Source organism: Geotrypetes seraphini, chromosome 1, assembly GCF_902459505.1.
Source record: "Geotrypetes seraphini chromosome 1, aGeoSer1.1, whole genome shotgun sequence".
NCBI lineage: Eukaryota > Metazoa > Chordata > Amphibia > Gymnophiona > Dermophiidae > Geotrypetes > Geotrypetes seraphini.
In genome coordinates this window covers 455,841,055-455,857,543 of record NC_047084.1, presented here as the reverse complement: position 1 = coordinate 455,857,543, position 16,489 = coordinate 455,841,055, and the positions used below count along the sequence as shown (strand labels likewise).

General features: G+C 47.0%; 1 protein-coding gene across 2 annotated transcripts in view; it reads right to left on the bottom strand.

Annotated features, from left to right (window-relative positions):
- The window catches only part of LOC117349026 (protein clarinet-like), a 404,996-nt gene that overhangs the window by 123,499 nt on the left and 265,008 nt on the right, over positions 1 to 16,489 (bottom strand). For both annotated transcript variants that reach the window (XM_033921891.1, XM_033921900.1), the window contains exon 8: positions 14,936 to 15,101. In XM_033921891.1, the coding sequence (XP_033777782.1) occupies positions 14,936 to 15,101 (166 nt within the window). The remainder of the gene's footprint in view (positions 1 to 14,935; positions 15,102 to 16,489) is intronic.

Genomic DNA, 16,489 nt, shown 5'->3' with positions numbered 1-16,489 from the left:
CTGCAGTCTACCCGACAACCAGTGCTTAATCCATCTGTGCACATCCCCTCCCACCCCGTGGTTCCACAGCTTTTTAAGCAGCCTTTCATGTGGCACCTTGTCGAAAGCCTTTTGAAAATCAAGGTAAATGATGTCTATGGGTTCCCCATTGTCCACCCGACTGCTTATTCCCTCAAAGAAGTACAAAAGGTTCGTTAAGCATGACCTTCCCTTACAGAATCCGTGCTGGCTTGTTCTCAGTAGGCCATTTCTCTCGATGTGCTCGCAAATACCATCCTTGATCATAGTTTCCACCATCTTCCCTATAATTGAAGTCAGGCTCACATCACATAGCCACGAAGAGGAAGTGGATGGAGTCAACCAAATGACTAATTTCAACAACTCCTGCATAGACTCCGAAATAAGGTCTGGCAAAGTCGCATACTTAAATAAATGCAGAATCATGGGATCATCCCCCAGGGATCTAAAACCTCTGAGGGATATGAAGATCCGGCATACAGCCGCAGATCAAGCGCAGCACCTGAAAACATGGGGTCAGCAAGCTGGTCATCATCATAAGTATCCCCCAGGACCGGGGCAGCCTGCCCAGGAACAGCGGCTGACTATGATAAGGCCATACCCTCAGAAGCAGTGCTGGAAAAAAATAAGTCTGAGATGGAGCAGGAATGTGCAGGCAAAGAATGACTGCTCTGAAACGCATTCCACAGATATTTCATGATATCTGTAAAAGCCTATCCCTGGGGCATAGAGGCACCCTTAGGTGCTTCATTTTACGTTTCTTGGGCTGTGGAAGGTCATAAGAACATAAGAATAGCCTTACTGGGTCAGACAAATGGTCCATCTAGCTAAGTATCCCGTCTTCAAGGAGGCCAATCCAAGTCACAAGTGCCTGGCAAAACCCAAATAGTAGCAGTATTCCATGTTACCATTCCATGTCCGTCTCAACAACAGACTATGGACTTTTCTTCCAGGAATTTATCCAAACCTTTTTTAAAACCAGCTACATTAATTGCTTTTACCACATCCTCTGGCAACACGTTCAGGTCCAACGTCTGTCTGTGCAGATCCTTCAGCCATGCCAAGCCCTGAAAAAAGCAAAGGCCATCCCACCTCTTCCGGTTGTGCCACGCGTCAGAAGGATGCTCCTGAGGTGCTAAATTTGTACAATCCTTGCAAGAATTCACATTAGGAGAGCCCAAGGACTCCATCAGAACACGTTTTGAGGCAAAAATTGAAGTTTTGGAAGTGAAGGGAGCTTTAGAAAAAAAAGATTGCTAAAGATCCAAGATGGCCGCCATCAAGAAATCCGTGCCAAAATCATATTTTTCACAGAAAGAAAAACTCCAAAATGGTGATTTTAAGATCGTTCAGGTGGGGGAACATACAGAAACCTCAAAAACTGCTAAATTCAGACACCCCCACCCCCATCGAACTACCTCAGAGGCTCACTGTGACCTGTGTTGGATATGTGCTGCAGCCTGCTTAAGCTCTCTTACAGTAGCTGGAATCAGAAATTCACTGCCTCCTGCTGGGAATGCCTCTTTGATGCTGATCTTCTGGCTGCCAATCAGACATGGTGTCTGACAATAACTCCACCGTCGCAGACCCATAGAAACACTCAGCAAAGGGTTGAGGCAAAAAAAAAACACAGCCAGCACCCTGCAAGATACCACTGAGTCTCCTAGGTATGCCTAACAACCTATGCTCGAACCTCAGTTTTGCAGGAGGAAGAAAAAACATGGGAATAGCCCCAAGATCCTATGAAACCAATGCAGGCTGGCTAACAAGTACCCACTGGGATTGGCCTGTCAGCTGCAGACCAAAGTCTGTGTGATCTCAATGCAAGCAGAGCTTAAAAATCGCTCTGAGCTCAAACAAAGCCCAAATAAGGATGAAAATCTATCATAATAAAACCCTAAGCGCACATTCGCACTTACAACTTCGTGATCCCTGCCTCCATGATCTGTAGCTCCGTAGCAGTGTTCGATGCGTTCAGCTGGAGCCTGCGGCGGACCCTTTTCCTTTTGGTTTAGTTTCGGCGGGCGGCGGACCGGGGGGATGTTTGAAGCAGTGGTAGGCCAGACAGTAGGTTGCAGCAGTGGAGGCCGGTATGGGGGGGCATACTTCGGCTTTGGTGCTGGAGGGAGGCAGGCAGGCTGGCTTTAGTGCAGCAGATAGGGAGGGAGGTAGGCTGGCTAGCTTCGGGGAAGGGGGATGGGACAAAGGCTGGAAGGCAGTGAGGGGGAGACATAGGAAGGAGGCACTGGGGGGCCTAAGGACATAGGAATGAGACACTGGGGGGCCTAAGGACATAGGAAGGAAGGAGGGAATAGAAAGGGATAATTGTTGGGCCTGAGTGTAGAAAGTGGCCATGGAGAGAGAGAGACAGAAAGAAAGAAAGACAGACAGCGGAAAAAGAGAGAGAGAGAAAGACAGACAGACACATCTACTTTAGCACCCGTTAATGTAACGGGCTTAAACACTTGTAACAAATAAAATAAGAAAAAGGGAAGAGCCGAACAGAAACACTTCTTCAGACACGTGTGCAGAAGGGAAAAACTGTAGGTTGTGCTAAAACTCCCAGTGAAATACAAGAGAGTCACAGAAAAAATCCAGAGTAGATTTCTTCTGCAAATGGCACACAGCCTTTGGGATGGGATACAACCCACATGTCTAAAATGTCTCACTTATTGCACTGGAAATTGGGTTTAGCCCCACAATAATTTTTAAAAGTGGACTCCTGACCACAATACCTCCAGGAAACAGGACCATCCACACCATGAACTATTGAGGCAAAAATTGAAGTTTCGGAAGTGCAGGAAACTTTAGAAAAAAGATCATTAAAAATCCAAGATGGCCATTGTCAAGAAATTTGCACCCAAATCATATTTTTCACAGAAAGGAAACCCTCAAAACAATGATTTTAAGATCTTTCAGATGGGGAGAACACAGGGGAACATGCAAAACTGCCAAATTCAAATTTTGCCTCAAAACATGAAGTGTAGCACACCAGCAGCACATGCAAGGACCAGGAGCAATGAAAGGTTATGTTATTACCTGGATAATCTTCTTTCTGTTAATCTTCTCAGGTTAGGTGATCAATCCATTCCTGCGAACCGGGTTTTGCAAAAGTGTAATAATACTTTGTGCTTTCAGCACGTCCCACATTGCAAGTGGAGTATTCTGCCCCCTTTCAGTTACATCCCAAAGCAATCGAGCTCCACTGGAACAAAATACAAAGAAGGAAGGATATGGGGAACTTCCCCACACACATTATACAATTCTGTTCTGATCTGTAACTTAGAAAAAGAATTTGAACAATGATTAACAGGAATTTAAAACATTGAAGCAATAGAGAACCAAACTGCTGTTCTGCCACAAGCACTAACATTAAAGAAGCCAGAAGTTATGGAATACACTTATACAGATTTCCTTATGCTTGGTCATCTGGCTGACATAAGAAGAATGCCAGGCCTTGAATCTAGAAATGTTCGAGGCAGAAAAGCAGGCAAAACAACATATACTGAGGGAGGGCCATACGGACTCCTGAGAAGATTAATAGAAAGAAGATTATCCAGGTAAGAACCTAATCTTTCATTCTGTTATATCTCCTCAGGAGTCCGTATGTTAGGAGATGTACCAAATCAATGGCTGACATCTAGGGTGGGACAGAAGACCCTGCCCACAATACAGAGGATCCAAAGGCTGCGTCCTCTCGAGCTGCTACATCCACTTTGTAAAATCTTGTAAATGTATGCAAAGTAGACCAAGTAGCTGCTCTACAAAACTCTGAAGAAGGAACTGCCCGAGACTCCGCTCAGGAAAATGCGACACTCCTGGTCGAGTGTGCCTTGAGAGAAATCAGTGGCTGCTTACCACAGGTGATGTACGCCCACGAGATGGCCATATGAATCCATCTGGCTATAGAAGCCTTGGACTCCAGTCTGCCATGCCTGAACTGGCTAGTTAGCACAAACAGATGGTTGGAAAGATAAACGTCATTGGTCTTTTCCAAGTGGTGAAGTAAAACTCTTCACCCTGAGCTGTATCAAAATGAATGCCCAGATACTCTAAATTCTGAACCAGTTCCACATGACTCTTCTTGTAGTTGACTATCCAGCCCAACTGCTGGAGTAAATCCAACACCTGTCTCACTGCCAGCTCACACTCCCATCTGGACAAAGCTCTGATTAGCCAATCATCCAGGTAGGGGTGTACTTGGATTTCTATCTTTTGGAGATTAGCTGCAACAACCACCATAACTTTGGTGAAAGTGTGGGGTACTGTCACCAATCCAAATGGAAGAGCCGCAAACTGGAAATGCCCCTGAAGCACATGAAACCTCAGATATTTTATGTGGTCTGTAAAGATGAGAATATGAAGGTAGGCTTCCGTTGGATCAAGAGAGGCCAAGAGGCTGCCTGACCCCAAGTGGAATGAGCTTTGAGAAAATCTGGGACAGGTTTCTTTTGAAGAAGGTACACTGAAGCCTCCTTGATCCAGAGTGCAATCATAGCCTTGGAAGCACTGCCCCCTTTATGAGGACCTGCTAACAGGACAAAGAGACAATCTACCTGACGGAACTCCTGGGTCCGCTGAACATAAGAGCGAAGGACCCTATAGACATCCAATTTGTGCAACTGTCTCTGATCCAAAGAGCCCTCCCGACTACCCAAGACTGGAAAGACAATGGACTGGCTGACATGAAAAAACAAAACCACCTTCGAAAGAGGAGGGAACTAGCTGCAGCATGACCTGCACCCTGGAGAACTCCAAGAAAGGAGGTCTACATGAAAAGGCCTGCAATTCTGAAACGTGTCTTGCGGAAGTAATGGCCATCAGGAACACTGCCTTAAGAGTAAGGTCCTTCAAAGGGCAGGAGCCAAGAGGCTCAAAAGGAGGTCGAACAAGTATGGAAAAAACCAGATTGATATCCCAGGCTGGAACTGAAGGACGAAATGGTGGCAGGAGCAATTTCGCTGCACTCAAGAATTGAAACACATTTGGATAGGAGGTCAAACGCCGACCATGCAATAGACCGTGAAAGGAAGACAAAGCCACAATCTGTACCCTGAGAGAGGACCATGCAAGGCCCCGTTCCAGGTCATCCTGCAAAAACTCCAAAATGTGAGGCAAAGATGCATGAAGGGGAACCACGTCATGTGCAGAACACCACTCTTCAAAAATACGTCAAATGCGCACACAAGCCCAAGAGGTGGAAAGTATCCGAGAACCCAAGAAGGTGGAGATCACCTTATCCATATATCCTTTCTTACTTAGGTAGTCTCTTTCAAAAGCCAAGCCTTAAGACATAAGGGACACTGATCGAACATGGGAATGGGACCCTAAGTCAGAAGGTCAGGCGAGAGGGGCAACGGAAGAGAATCTGCCACGAGCAACCAAACCAGATCTGCGTACCACAGGTGCCTGGGCCAGTCTTGAGCCCCAGGATCACGCGGCCTGCATGATGAGCAATTCTAAGAAGCACTCTGCCCACCAGAGGCCACGGAGGAAAGACATACAGCAGACCGACCATCAGCCAAAGCTGCACCAGAGCATCCATCCCCTCAGCTTGGAAATCCCTGAACCGACTGAAGAACCTCGGCGCTTTGACATTGACACTCATGGCCATGAGGCCTATGACTAGCCGGCCCCAGGACTGAACAATCAACTTGAAGGCCTCCAGCCTGAGACACCACTCGCCGGGATCCAGCATATGATGGCTGAGGAAGTTTGCCTGGACTTTGTCTACTTTCACTATGTGGGAAGCTGAGGTGTTCAGAAGATGAGCCTCTGCCCATTCCATGAGAAGAGTCACCTCTTGTGCTACCAAATGGCTGTTTGTGCCCCTCTGACGATTGATATAAGTCATGACCATGGTATTGTCTGAGAGAACCCAAAACAACTTGCCCTCCAGCAACAGCTGGAAAGCCAGCAACGCCAACCGAATGGCTCTGGTCTCCAGAATATTGATAAACCAGGAAGCCTCCATCGACGACCAGCTGCCTTAAGCCAAGCAACCGAGACATTGAGCTCCCCAACTGAGGAGACTGGCATCCGTAAGAAGCACTGTCCACTGGGGCTGATCCAGACTCACCCCCTAGACCAGATTGTAAGACTGTAGCCGCCAGCGCAGGCTGCAATGAACTAAGAGTCCAGATCATAAATCTGTGGCGACCACTGCCAAAGAAGCATATACTGAAGAGGGCGCATGTGAGCCTGAGCCCACATGACTACTTCTAGGGAGGCCGCCATTGATCCCAGGACCTGAAGAAAATACTGTGCCCAAGAGTAGCAACAATCCAGCAGGGAGCGAATCTGAGACTGCAATTTCAATACCCAGGCCTCAGGAAGGAAGATTCTCCTGAAGCCGGTATTGAAGAGAACTCTGAGATACTCCAAGCGCTGAGACGGAGTCAACTGGCTTTTGGACAGGTTGACCATCCAACACAGTGACTGCAGAAACTCCACTACTCGAGTTGTGAGCCGGGAGCTCTCCTGAAATAACTTTGCTAAAATCAACCAGTCGTCCAGATAGGTTGAACCAGAATGCTCTCCTTGCACAAGGCCGTCGCCACCACCACCATAATCTTGGTGAAAGTCCGCGGAGCCGTGGCCAGACCAAAGGGAAGTGCACGAAACTGATAATGTTTTCCCAAAATCGCAAAGCAAAGGAATCGCTGATGGGAAGACTGAATTGGAACATGCAGATATGCCTCCATCAGGTCTAAAGAAGTAAAAAATTCCCCAGGTTGGACAGCAAGAATTACCGATTTCAGGGTTTCCATACAAAAAGACAGAATCCGGAGTGCCCTGTTGACACCTTTCAGATCCAAAATGGACCAAAAAGACCCCTCTTTCTTAGGCACCACAAAGTAAATAGAGTACCTGCTGGTGCGAATCTCCTGAGGAAGCACCGGGACCACCGCTTTGAGGCCTAGTAACCTGAACATCATCTGATGAAATGCCTGCTTCTTCCAAGCTGCCTGACAAGGAGAAGAGAGGAAATGATCTGGTAAAGATCAGGAAAACTCTAGAGCATAGCTGTCCCAAATCACTTCCAGGACCCACTGATTTGCTGTGATCTCGGCCCACCCCCGGTAAAACTCTCGAAATCTGGCTCCCACCGGAACCTGGGAAAAAATCTGCAGCAAGTCAAGTGGTGGAGGTGTCACCAGCAGAGTCCCGATCCCCCATAGGGCTCCTCGAAAGGACTGCATGCACTGAAAGAAACATCCTATGAAAGGTAAAGAAGCCGAGCCCCAGCCAGGGCAATAATGACAAAAATCACACAAACACCCATGGGTGACGCCACCACGTGATGCCTGGTGAGGTCAGTCCTCCAGAAACCGAGGCACTTTAGAGTCACTCAAGGCCAGAACAAGCTTATCCAACTCCTCCCCAAAGAGGAAGGAGCCCCAAAAAGGAAATTTACTGAGCTTAGCCTTAGAGGCCGAATCCGCTGACCAACCCCATAGCCACAGGTTGCAGTGAGTAGCTACTCTGAGGGCCATGGACTTGGCAACAGAATATACATGGCATCCGAGATAAGAAGCACTGAGCTCAATCTTAGCCACATCCTTGATCCACCAAGGACCAGTAAGCAGACTCCCAGTCAGGAACACGCTCAGCCCACCGGAAACAAGTCCAGGCCACCAGACCGCAATAAATCGCCACCTGGACGGCTAAGGCAGCCACGTCAAAACTTTGCTTAAGGAGAGCCTCCATCTTATGATCCTGAGGATGTTTCTGTGCTGAACCACCCTCAACTGGCACAGTATGCCTACATGCGATAGCAGATACCACCGCATCAACCACAGGAGACTTAAAGGTATCCTTATTCCCATCAGGAATGTGATAAAGCCTGGCCATGGACCGCGCCAAGCAAAAAGGCACGTCTGAAGTTTTCCATTGTGCGTGCATCACATCCCAAATATCCTGATGCATAGGGAAAGAGCAGGATGCTGACCACATCCCCCGAAGCAGAGGGTCCACAACACACAGAGGGTCCTTAGCTTCCTCTTCAAAACGCAAAACCGAAGACACCTGGAGAATGAGCTCTTGCAGCTGTTCCTGGTGATAAACACACACGACTGATGAATCCTCGCCAACCAGTGCCTCCATAAGAACATAAGAATTGCCACTGCTGAGTCAGATCAGTGGTCCATCATGCCCAGCAGTCCGCTCACGCGGCGGCCCTCTGGTCTAAGACTAGCACCCTAACTGAGACTAGCCCTAACAGCGCACGTTCTTGTTCAACAAAAACTTGTCTAACTTTGTCTTGAATCCTTGGAGGGTGTTTTCCCCTATAACAGCCTCTGGAAGGGCGTTCCAGTTTTCTACCACTCTCTGGGTGAAGAAGAACTTCCTTACGTTTGTACGGAATCTATCCCCTTTCAACTTTAGAGAGTGCCCTCTTGTTTTCCCTACCTTGGAGAGGGTGAAAAACCTGTCCTTATCTACTAAGTCTATCCCCTTCAGTACCTTGAATGTTTCGATCATGTCCCCTCTCAATCTCCTCTGTTCGAGAAAGAAGAGGCCCAGTTTCTCTAATCTTTCGCTGTACGGTAGCTCCTCCAGCCCCTTAACCATCTTAGTCGCTCTTCTCTGGACCCTTTCCAGTAGTACCGTGTCCTTCTTCAGGTACGGCGACCAGTGCTGGACGCAGTACTCCAGGTGAGGGCGTACCATGGCCCGGTACAGCGGCATGATAACCTTCTCTGATCTGTTCGTGATCCCCTTCTTTATCATTCCTAGCATTCTGTTTGCCATTTTTGCTGCCGCCGCACATTATGTGGATGGCTTCATCGACTTGTCGATCAGAACTCCCAAGTCCCTTTCCTGGGAGGTCTCTCCAAGTACCGCCCCGGACATCCTGTATTCGTGCATGAGATTTTTGTTACCGACATGCATCACTTTACACTTATCCACGTTGAACCTCATCTACCATGTCGATGCCCAGTCCTTGAGCTTGATTATGTCACGTTGCAGATCTTCACAACCCCCCTGCGTCTTAACTACTCTGAATAACTTCGTATCATCCTCAAATTTAATCACCTCGCTCGTCGTACCTATGTCCAGATCATTTATAAAGATGTTAAAGAGCACGGGTCCAAGCACCGAGCCCTGCGGCAGCCCACTGGTGATGCTCTTCCAGTCCGAGTATTGTCCATTTACCCCACTCTCTGTTTCCTATGCTCCAGCCAGTTTTTAATCCACGTGAGTATTTCACCCTCAATTCCATGGCTTGCAATTTTCCGAAGTAGTCGTTCATGCGGAACCTTGCCTTCTGAAAATCCAGATATACAATGTCGACTGGATCGCCCTTGTCTATCTGTCTGTTTACTCCCTCAAAGAAGTGCAGCAAGTTCGTCAAACACGATCTGCCTTTGCTAAAACCGTGCTGACTGGTCCTCATCAGCCCATTTCTGTCAAGGTGATCAATGATGCTGTCCTTTATCAGTGACTCTACCATCTTTCCCGGTACAGAGGTTAGACTCACCAGTCTGTAGTTCCCCGGATCTCCCCTTGAACCTTTCTTGAAGATCGGTGTAACATTCGCTACCTTCCAGTCTTCCGGAATCTTTCCCAATTTGATCGACAGATTGGCTATTAGTTGAAGCAGTTCAGCTATGGTCCCTTTCAGTTCCTTGATGATCCTCGGATGGATGCCATCCGGTCCTGGGGATTTATCGCTCTTAAGCCTATCAATCTGCCTACATACCTCCTCTAGACTGACCGTCAATCCTGTCAGCTTTCCGTCTTCGTTTCCAGCATATAGCCTGATGGGTTCCGGTATGCTGTGTACATCTTCTTTGGTAAATACAGATGCAAAAAAATGTGTTCAGTTTGTCAGCGATTGCTTTGTCCTCCTTTAGTGCTCCCTTTATTCCATGGTCATCCAAAGGTCCCACCACTTCCTTTGCGGGTCGTTTCCCCTTAATATATCAAAAGAAGGGCTTGAAGTTCTTCGCCTCCTTGGCTATTTTTTCCTTGTAGTCTCTTTTGGCCCCTTTTACCGCCTTATGGCACCTGCGTTGATGTTGTTTGTGCTTGTTCCAGTTTTATCCGTTTTTGACCTTTTCCATTCCTTAAATTAAGTTTTCTTGTCTCTGATCGCTTCCTTCACCTCTACAGTGAGCCACGCCGGTTCTTTGTTCTTTTTCCTCTTGGATCCCTTGTTGATACGCGGTATATATATATTTTGCGCCTCAGTGACTGTATCCTTAAAAAGGGACCAAGCTTGCTCTAGCGTTTTTACAGTGCTTATCCTCTTCTTAATCTTCTTCCCTACCATGAGTCTCATCCCTTCGTAATTCCCTTTTCAGAAGTTCAGTGCCGTGGCTGTCGTTTTGGACCGATGTTTCTCCCCTGCGTCCAGATCAAAGCGGATCATATTGTGATCACTGCTTCCCAGCGTCCCTTCTACTTCTACATCTTGTGCTGGTCCTCGCAGGCCATTTAGAATTAAGTCCAGAATTGCATTTCCTCTAGTATTTTCCTTGACAAGTTGTTCCAGGAAGCAATCGCCTACAGCATCCAAGAACTTGGTCTCTCTAATGCAGCCGGAGATGTCTAGGTTCCAGTCTATTCCCGGATAGTTGAAGTCACCCATGATAACTGTGTTGCCTCCCTTGCAGTTGCGTTTAATCTCGTCTGTCATTTCTCCATCAATTTCTTTGGACTGCCCTAGATGCCGATCTTGGTTTCCAGGCCATTTGTTCCTGGAATTTTGACCCATAGAGACTCTAACTTATCCGTCAGTTGTGGCGTGTTCTCTCCAGCAGATTCAATTTCCTCTTTGACGTATATGGCAACGCCCCCACCTTTTTGAGCCACTCTGTCTCTGCGGTATAGTTTGTATCCCGGTAGCACAGTGTCCCAGACGTTTTCCTCAGTCCACCATGTTTCTGTGATGCCTATGATGTCAACGTTATCTTTTTGTGCTATGGCTTCTAATTCACCCATCTTATTTGTAAGGCTCCTTGCGTTTGTGTACATATACTTGAGTTTGCAGCTTTTTCCTTTCTTGCATTTCCTTCCCTCTTGTGTCCTTTTCAATCTCTCTTGCCTCCAAATCCCCACCCTGTCCACATCATCCCCCCTAAAAGATCTTGGGAGTCCATCCCAAGATCCAAGTCCTCATCCGGAGAGATCAGGTCATCCATTAAAAAATTATTTGTCCCAAGACATCCCCTGCTGTATGGACGATGGCTGGGAAGACTGGAAGGAGGCAGGGGAAACTGAGCGGGGTGAGACGTGGAAGGTAAAGAACCCCCAGCAGACCCGTAGAACCCAAGGGAAGAAGCAGGACCCCCAGCAACTACAAATAAGTCTTGTACATGACTAAAACAAAATCTCTGATCAGCAAGTCTGTGTCATTTCATTTTCTGATCAAGCTCAAAAGGTAGCCTATATCATCAGGAAACATTGGCATATACTGAACTCTCATTCTATCTTTAAGGATCCCCCTCGGATTGTGTTCTTCCATTCCAAGAACTTGAGTAATTTGTTAACTCACATGGCTCTTAATACTTCCATTATTCAAGGGAGACACTGTAATATGTACCGCAATACTCTTTCCATCTCCAGTTGGCAGCATCCTCAAACCCATCGTGAATACAAATTAAGACACCAAACTACTTGCCTGTCGCAGTGGGTGATTTATGTGATCACTTGTCCAAGTAATCTTTTATACGTGGGATGGACAAGCAGAAAGATCAAGACAAGACTGTCAGAACATAAAAGTAGACTCAACACCGCTACTTTATCTGCTCCCATAGTTCCCCATTGTCTGGAGAAAGGCCATGATTTTTATGATCTTACATGGTTCGTTCTTGAACAGTTACTGTGGGACTTTAAAGGAGTTAAAATGGCCCGCATTCAATTGCAGGGACAATTCTGGATTTTTCAATTGAATACTGTGCTGTCATTTGGTCTCAATGACAGCATCGAGTGAAATACAATTGTGTAGTGCTCCTTTTGACTGGCCAGTGCCGACATGGCTTCTGGTTGGTTGCTTTGTTTTTGACATCTCTCCTGATTTGTTTTTAAGCGCCGCATGCGCGCCGCTCTGTTAGCTCCGCCCTCCTCTCAGCTGGTTTGGTCTTTCAACTGTTTGCCGGATGCAGCAACGTGTGATTCATCTCCATTTTTACTGGCCAACGGGTTCCTGATGAAGGGACTGTGAGTCTCCGATACCGGGCTTGGTTGAACCTAGTTATAAGGTGGTGTAGCAATGCTGCCCCCCTTATTTGACTGCAGACCAACGGACAAATCTTCAAGCCAAGTCTGAGTTTATATCTAGGAGCTGTCTGGGGGGTTCTCAGAGTGGTTTTTCCTGCCTTATCTTGCACTTGTATGATTGATAAATTGAGTATCACTGTTTAAGTTATTACACGATTAATTTGAGCATAAGTGAGGTGTCCTATGATGGTGTGCAGGCAGTGGTTGGTTAATCTGTGCCTTACTGTGTAAAGCACTGGATAATTTTCTCCCTTCGCTGACCTCTTACACTGAGGACACCCCGTTTCACAATAATTTTTATGATTTAAATTATATCATGTTCATGTGGTTTTTTTCACTCAAGTGCAGAGATTGCAGGTTGAACCCTTTAGAGAACCTATTGACTTCTACTGCTTTTTTGAGTGTCTTTTAAAACAAAATCAGGGCAAAACCGTCCAGGCGGCATAACCAAACTCACTGCAGGTGCAGAAATAACAGCTAGGACCTGTTCCTGTTGCTCTAAAACAGGAGGAAAGTCACCTGAGGCCATAGGCAAAATGGCAGAGCTTCCTGCCAAAACCGAAGAAAATCCCACTGAAAAACTGTCTCTCAAGGCCAGAAGCGGCAATGAGGCCTGCCTAGACCCAGCCGCTACAACAGAACTGCAGGCATCCACTGCTGCAGTGGTAAGAGAATCCCCAGTACTCTCGGCGACAAGGGCAATCTTATTTCCTTGACCATCGACAGTCAAGGAAACCCCTGAGTAGGCCGCGGAGGAAGCACGGGCTTCTACATCGTCCACTGCCAACGAGAAATTCACATGCAAAGGAGAACTCTATACGCCGGCATCCAAAGCCAATGTGGATTCCCCCTCGAAACGGCTGGAGCACTTTGTGCACATGCCGGCTGCATCCACCGCTCAGCGCACATGTGAAACACACTTCTTCTGCTTTTTTAAAAGTGCTCATATCATACACACAGGAAATCAATGCACAAAATCTATGGCTAGAAAAGAAGGAAAGCAATGAAAAACAAAGCTTCCTTTAAACCGGCTGCCTGAGGGGTGGCCAGGCTACAGCTGAGGCTCTTCTACAGAAATAAAATTGGGGAGGTGGAGGAAATGGGGGGAGGGACTTTCAACCCATTGAGTGTGTCATCCCCGAAGTCGGATAGACCCCCAAAAGGGTCCCCCAAGCTCTGTCCAGACAACAAAATGGGACAATAAAAAGCTCATTAACCAGATCCAACAGACCCTAACTATCAAAGGGACTGCACAGGTGCACCTCCACCTGCTGGAGACTGAGAACAGACTGATTGTAGATGGGACTGCACAACCCACTTGTACTAATGGCAAAAGTCAATGTGTCTCAGTCTCCACCTGCTGGCAGAAGAACGTAAACCCATCTGTTCTGTGCCGGTCTAGAGGGACAATAAAGAATTGAGATTTTTGGACACCCCTCCTCCAATTTTCCCATAGAAAATAATGGGGCTGTACTTACAGTTCTGTGAAAGTACCTGCCTGTCAGCTCTCTCTGCAGCTGGAAGTAATGGTAAGGATTTTCTGCCTCAGAAAGTTCCAAAATTGACTCCAAACCAGGAATTCTTCGGGCTGCCAGTCAGATCGACCATGTCCAAGACCTCCACCCCCCAAGGAACATCGAAGTGTGACCGGGGGGGGGGGGAATTATGCAGCAGGCTCCCTGATACCCTGTGGATTCTTACTCAGGGTGCCCACAGCCTGCACTAAAAAATTCAGAAGGCGAGTTGGCTCCCAGGAGAACGGACATTGAGACCCGAAGTAACACACAGCAGGCTGACCCTACAGGTTCACCCAAAGGTTTGCCTTGTAAGCTACAGTCCTGCTCAGTGGAACCTGCATCTTTTCCCAAGAAGAGTATTCTTAAATATGGGGTCTCAGGGCACTAAAACCTCAGAATAAACAAACTAAAAGCTGAAAATAAGAAAAACTAAACAGAGCAAATCAGAAACACCTCTGCACAGTTCGCTTGCAGGGAGCAGATACTCCACTGGCAATGTGGGAGGTGCTGAAAGCTGTATCACAATTCTGCAAAACCTAATGTATGGACTCCTGAGATGTAACAGAAGGGTCATTGCATGGGAGCCATGAGAAGAACTTGACAGCAGAGAGCTAGTTTGAAGGCCATATGGAAAGGCCAACAGCGTAATGTCACAATGCAGCAACTATGTGCAGTGGCATAGAGAGAGTATGAGGTGCCCCCACCCACCCTTTTCTCTGCCCCCTCTCCTTTCCCACCCCCTACCCCCGCCGTGCACCCACTTCCCTTCCCCCCCCCCTGTACCTCTATAACTCTTCGCCGGCACGAACAGCATCTCCAACCTAATGCCCACACCAGCCTTGGCTCGCCCTCTGACATCAATTCCTGGTTGGAGATGCTGCTCGTGCTGGTGAAGAGCCAAAGAGGTATATGGGGATGGAGAGGTGGAGAGGTGCCCCCACCAAGATAGCACCCAAGGTGGTCCATTTCCACACTGGCTATGTGGAAGAGCCAGCAGCACAAAATTTAAACTGCAATTTCCAAAGGCCACTGTGCATAGCCACATAGAAAGGCTAGCAACTACACATTTTCTCCTGTTATTAGATCAGAATTCTATTGTTTTTGAAAGCACTGATGACAGCACCATGACTGGACCAGTCCTACGAACACAAAAACACAAAAGAAGGACTTACACATCCTCCACGCATGCAGCTGTGGTTACAATCCAGTACTTGCTCAGGATGGCCCCATTGCAGATCTTGTTGTTGCAGGAAACAATGAGGGTTAGCCACGGTGTTGGAATTTTAAGGGGCTTTGCCATGGTCTGCGGTTGTTCTTTAGTGGTATATAAATCATTGCCTGTAAATAGTGTCCCATTCCCAGGGAAAAGAGGTCAGTATCATTCTGTACCCCTAACTGCTTTCACCAAGAGCATTCTATTATTATGTTATCTGTCTTAGGGAAACCCTGAAACCATTTGTCCTTGATATGAATGAAATCTTACAGAGGTCAAAAAGGAATTAGGTAGGAAATAAATTCCAAGACCGCCAAAGCCTTTCTGATTGTCATATTTTTTTATTCCATCATTGCAATTATTTTTTTCATCACAGTGCTTCATTTCTATTTGTTTTGTTTCTAGTGGAAAAAAACAAACTGCCTGACTTTTCCCCATATCTGCTGCCACTTGTCCTAGTGCCTGGACCATTTCATGTGGCAATTGTCTAGACCAGTGTTTCCCAAGTCGGTCCAGGAGTACTCCCTTGCCAGTCAGATTTTCAGGATGTCCACAATGAAAATATATGGAAGAGATTTGCATACAATGGAGGACTTTCTTAAGAGATCAGAGTCCGCAGGTGACCCTTGAGGGGAGGAATGGGTTACAGTAGGTTATATCTTTGTAGTTTTCTTTTTTAGCTCAGCAAAATCAATTGGGCAATAGTGTAGCCTTTAGAGTCTCTGTTACGGTTTAATACAAACCAGTGTTTTTGCCTAGATTAGTGTTTTAGATTGCATTTCAGGGCATAATATCAGATTAGGGCATATATAGCTGTTGAGGAAAGGCTCTGGTGTTAATTTAATTCCCTCCCGCCTACCCCAAGGCAGAGCTTTTTGATTTATAGGCTCTTCAGCCAACCTGGAACAGGGCATTACTTTGAAAGGATTTTTCTGCCCTTTCTTTATTCTTCCAGGTGTAAGTACTTCTGCACCACAGTATGGCTGGGAAACATTGTAGCACCAAAGCTGCTGCTCAGGTTACAGCTTCTGTCTCTGTGCAGACAGAAAATGTTGCCCAGGCAAAGAGAGTGGCTCCATGTGCAAGTTGTCTTCAGCTTGAATCTATCATGAAGGAGGTAAAGGAACTGAGAGAGGAGGTGGTAAGACTGAGAAGCATCCGTGTGAATGAGAGGTACATCGATGAAATGGTTCATGAGGCGTCAAAGATTTCCAGCAGTGGGGAAGAAGCAGCTATGCTGAGGGAAGACAGCTGGGCTCAGATTACGGAACACTGCAAGATTGATACTGTTACTCCCCCGACCTTGAACTGAAGAACCAGTATGCTGTCCTGGAAGTGGAGGAGATGCGAGCAACCCAGGGAGAGGACGTTACCAAAGCTTGAAATCCCCCAAATTGCTGGATCCATGACCACTAAGAGGCATAAGGTAGTGGTGGTTGGTGATTCCTTTCTACGGGGTACAGAAGTATCCATCTGCAGACCAAACATGTTGTCCCGGGAGATATGCTGACTG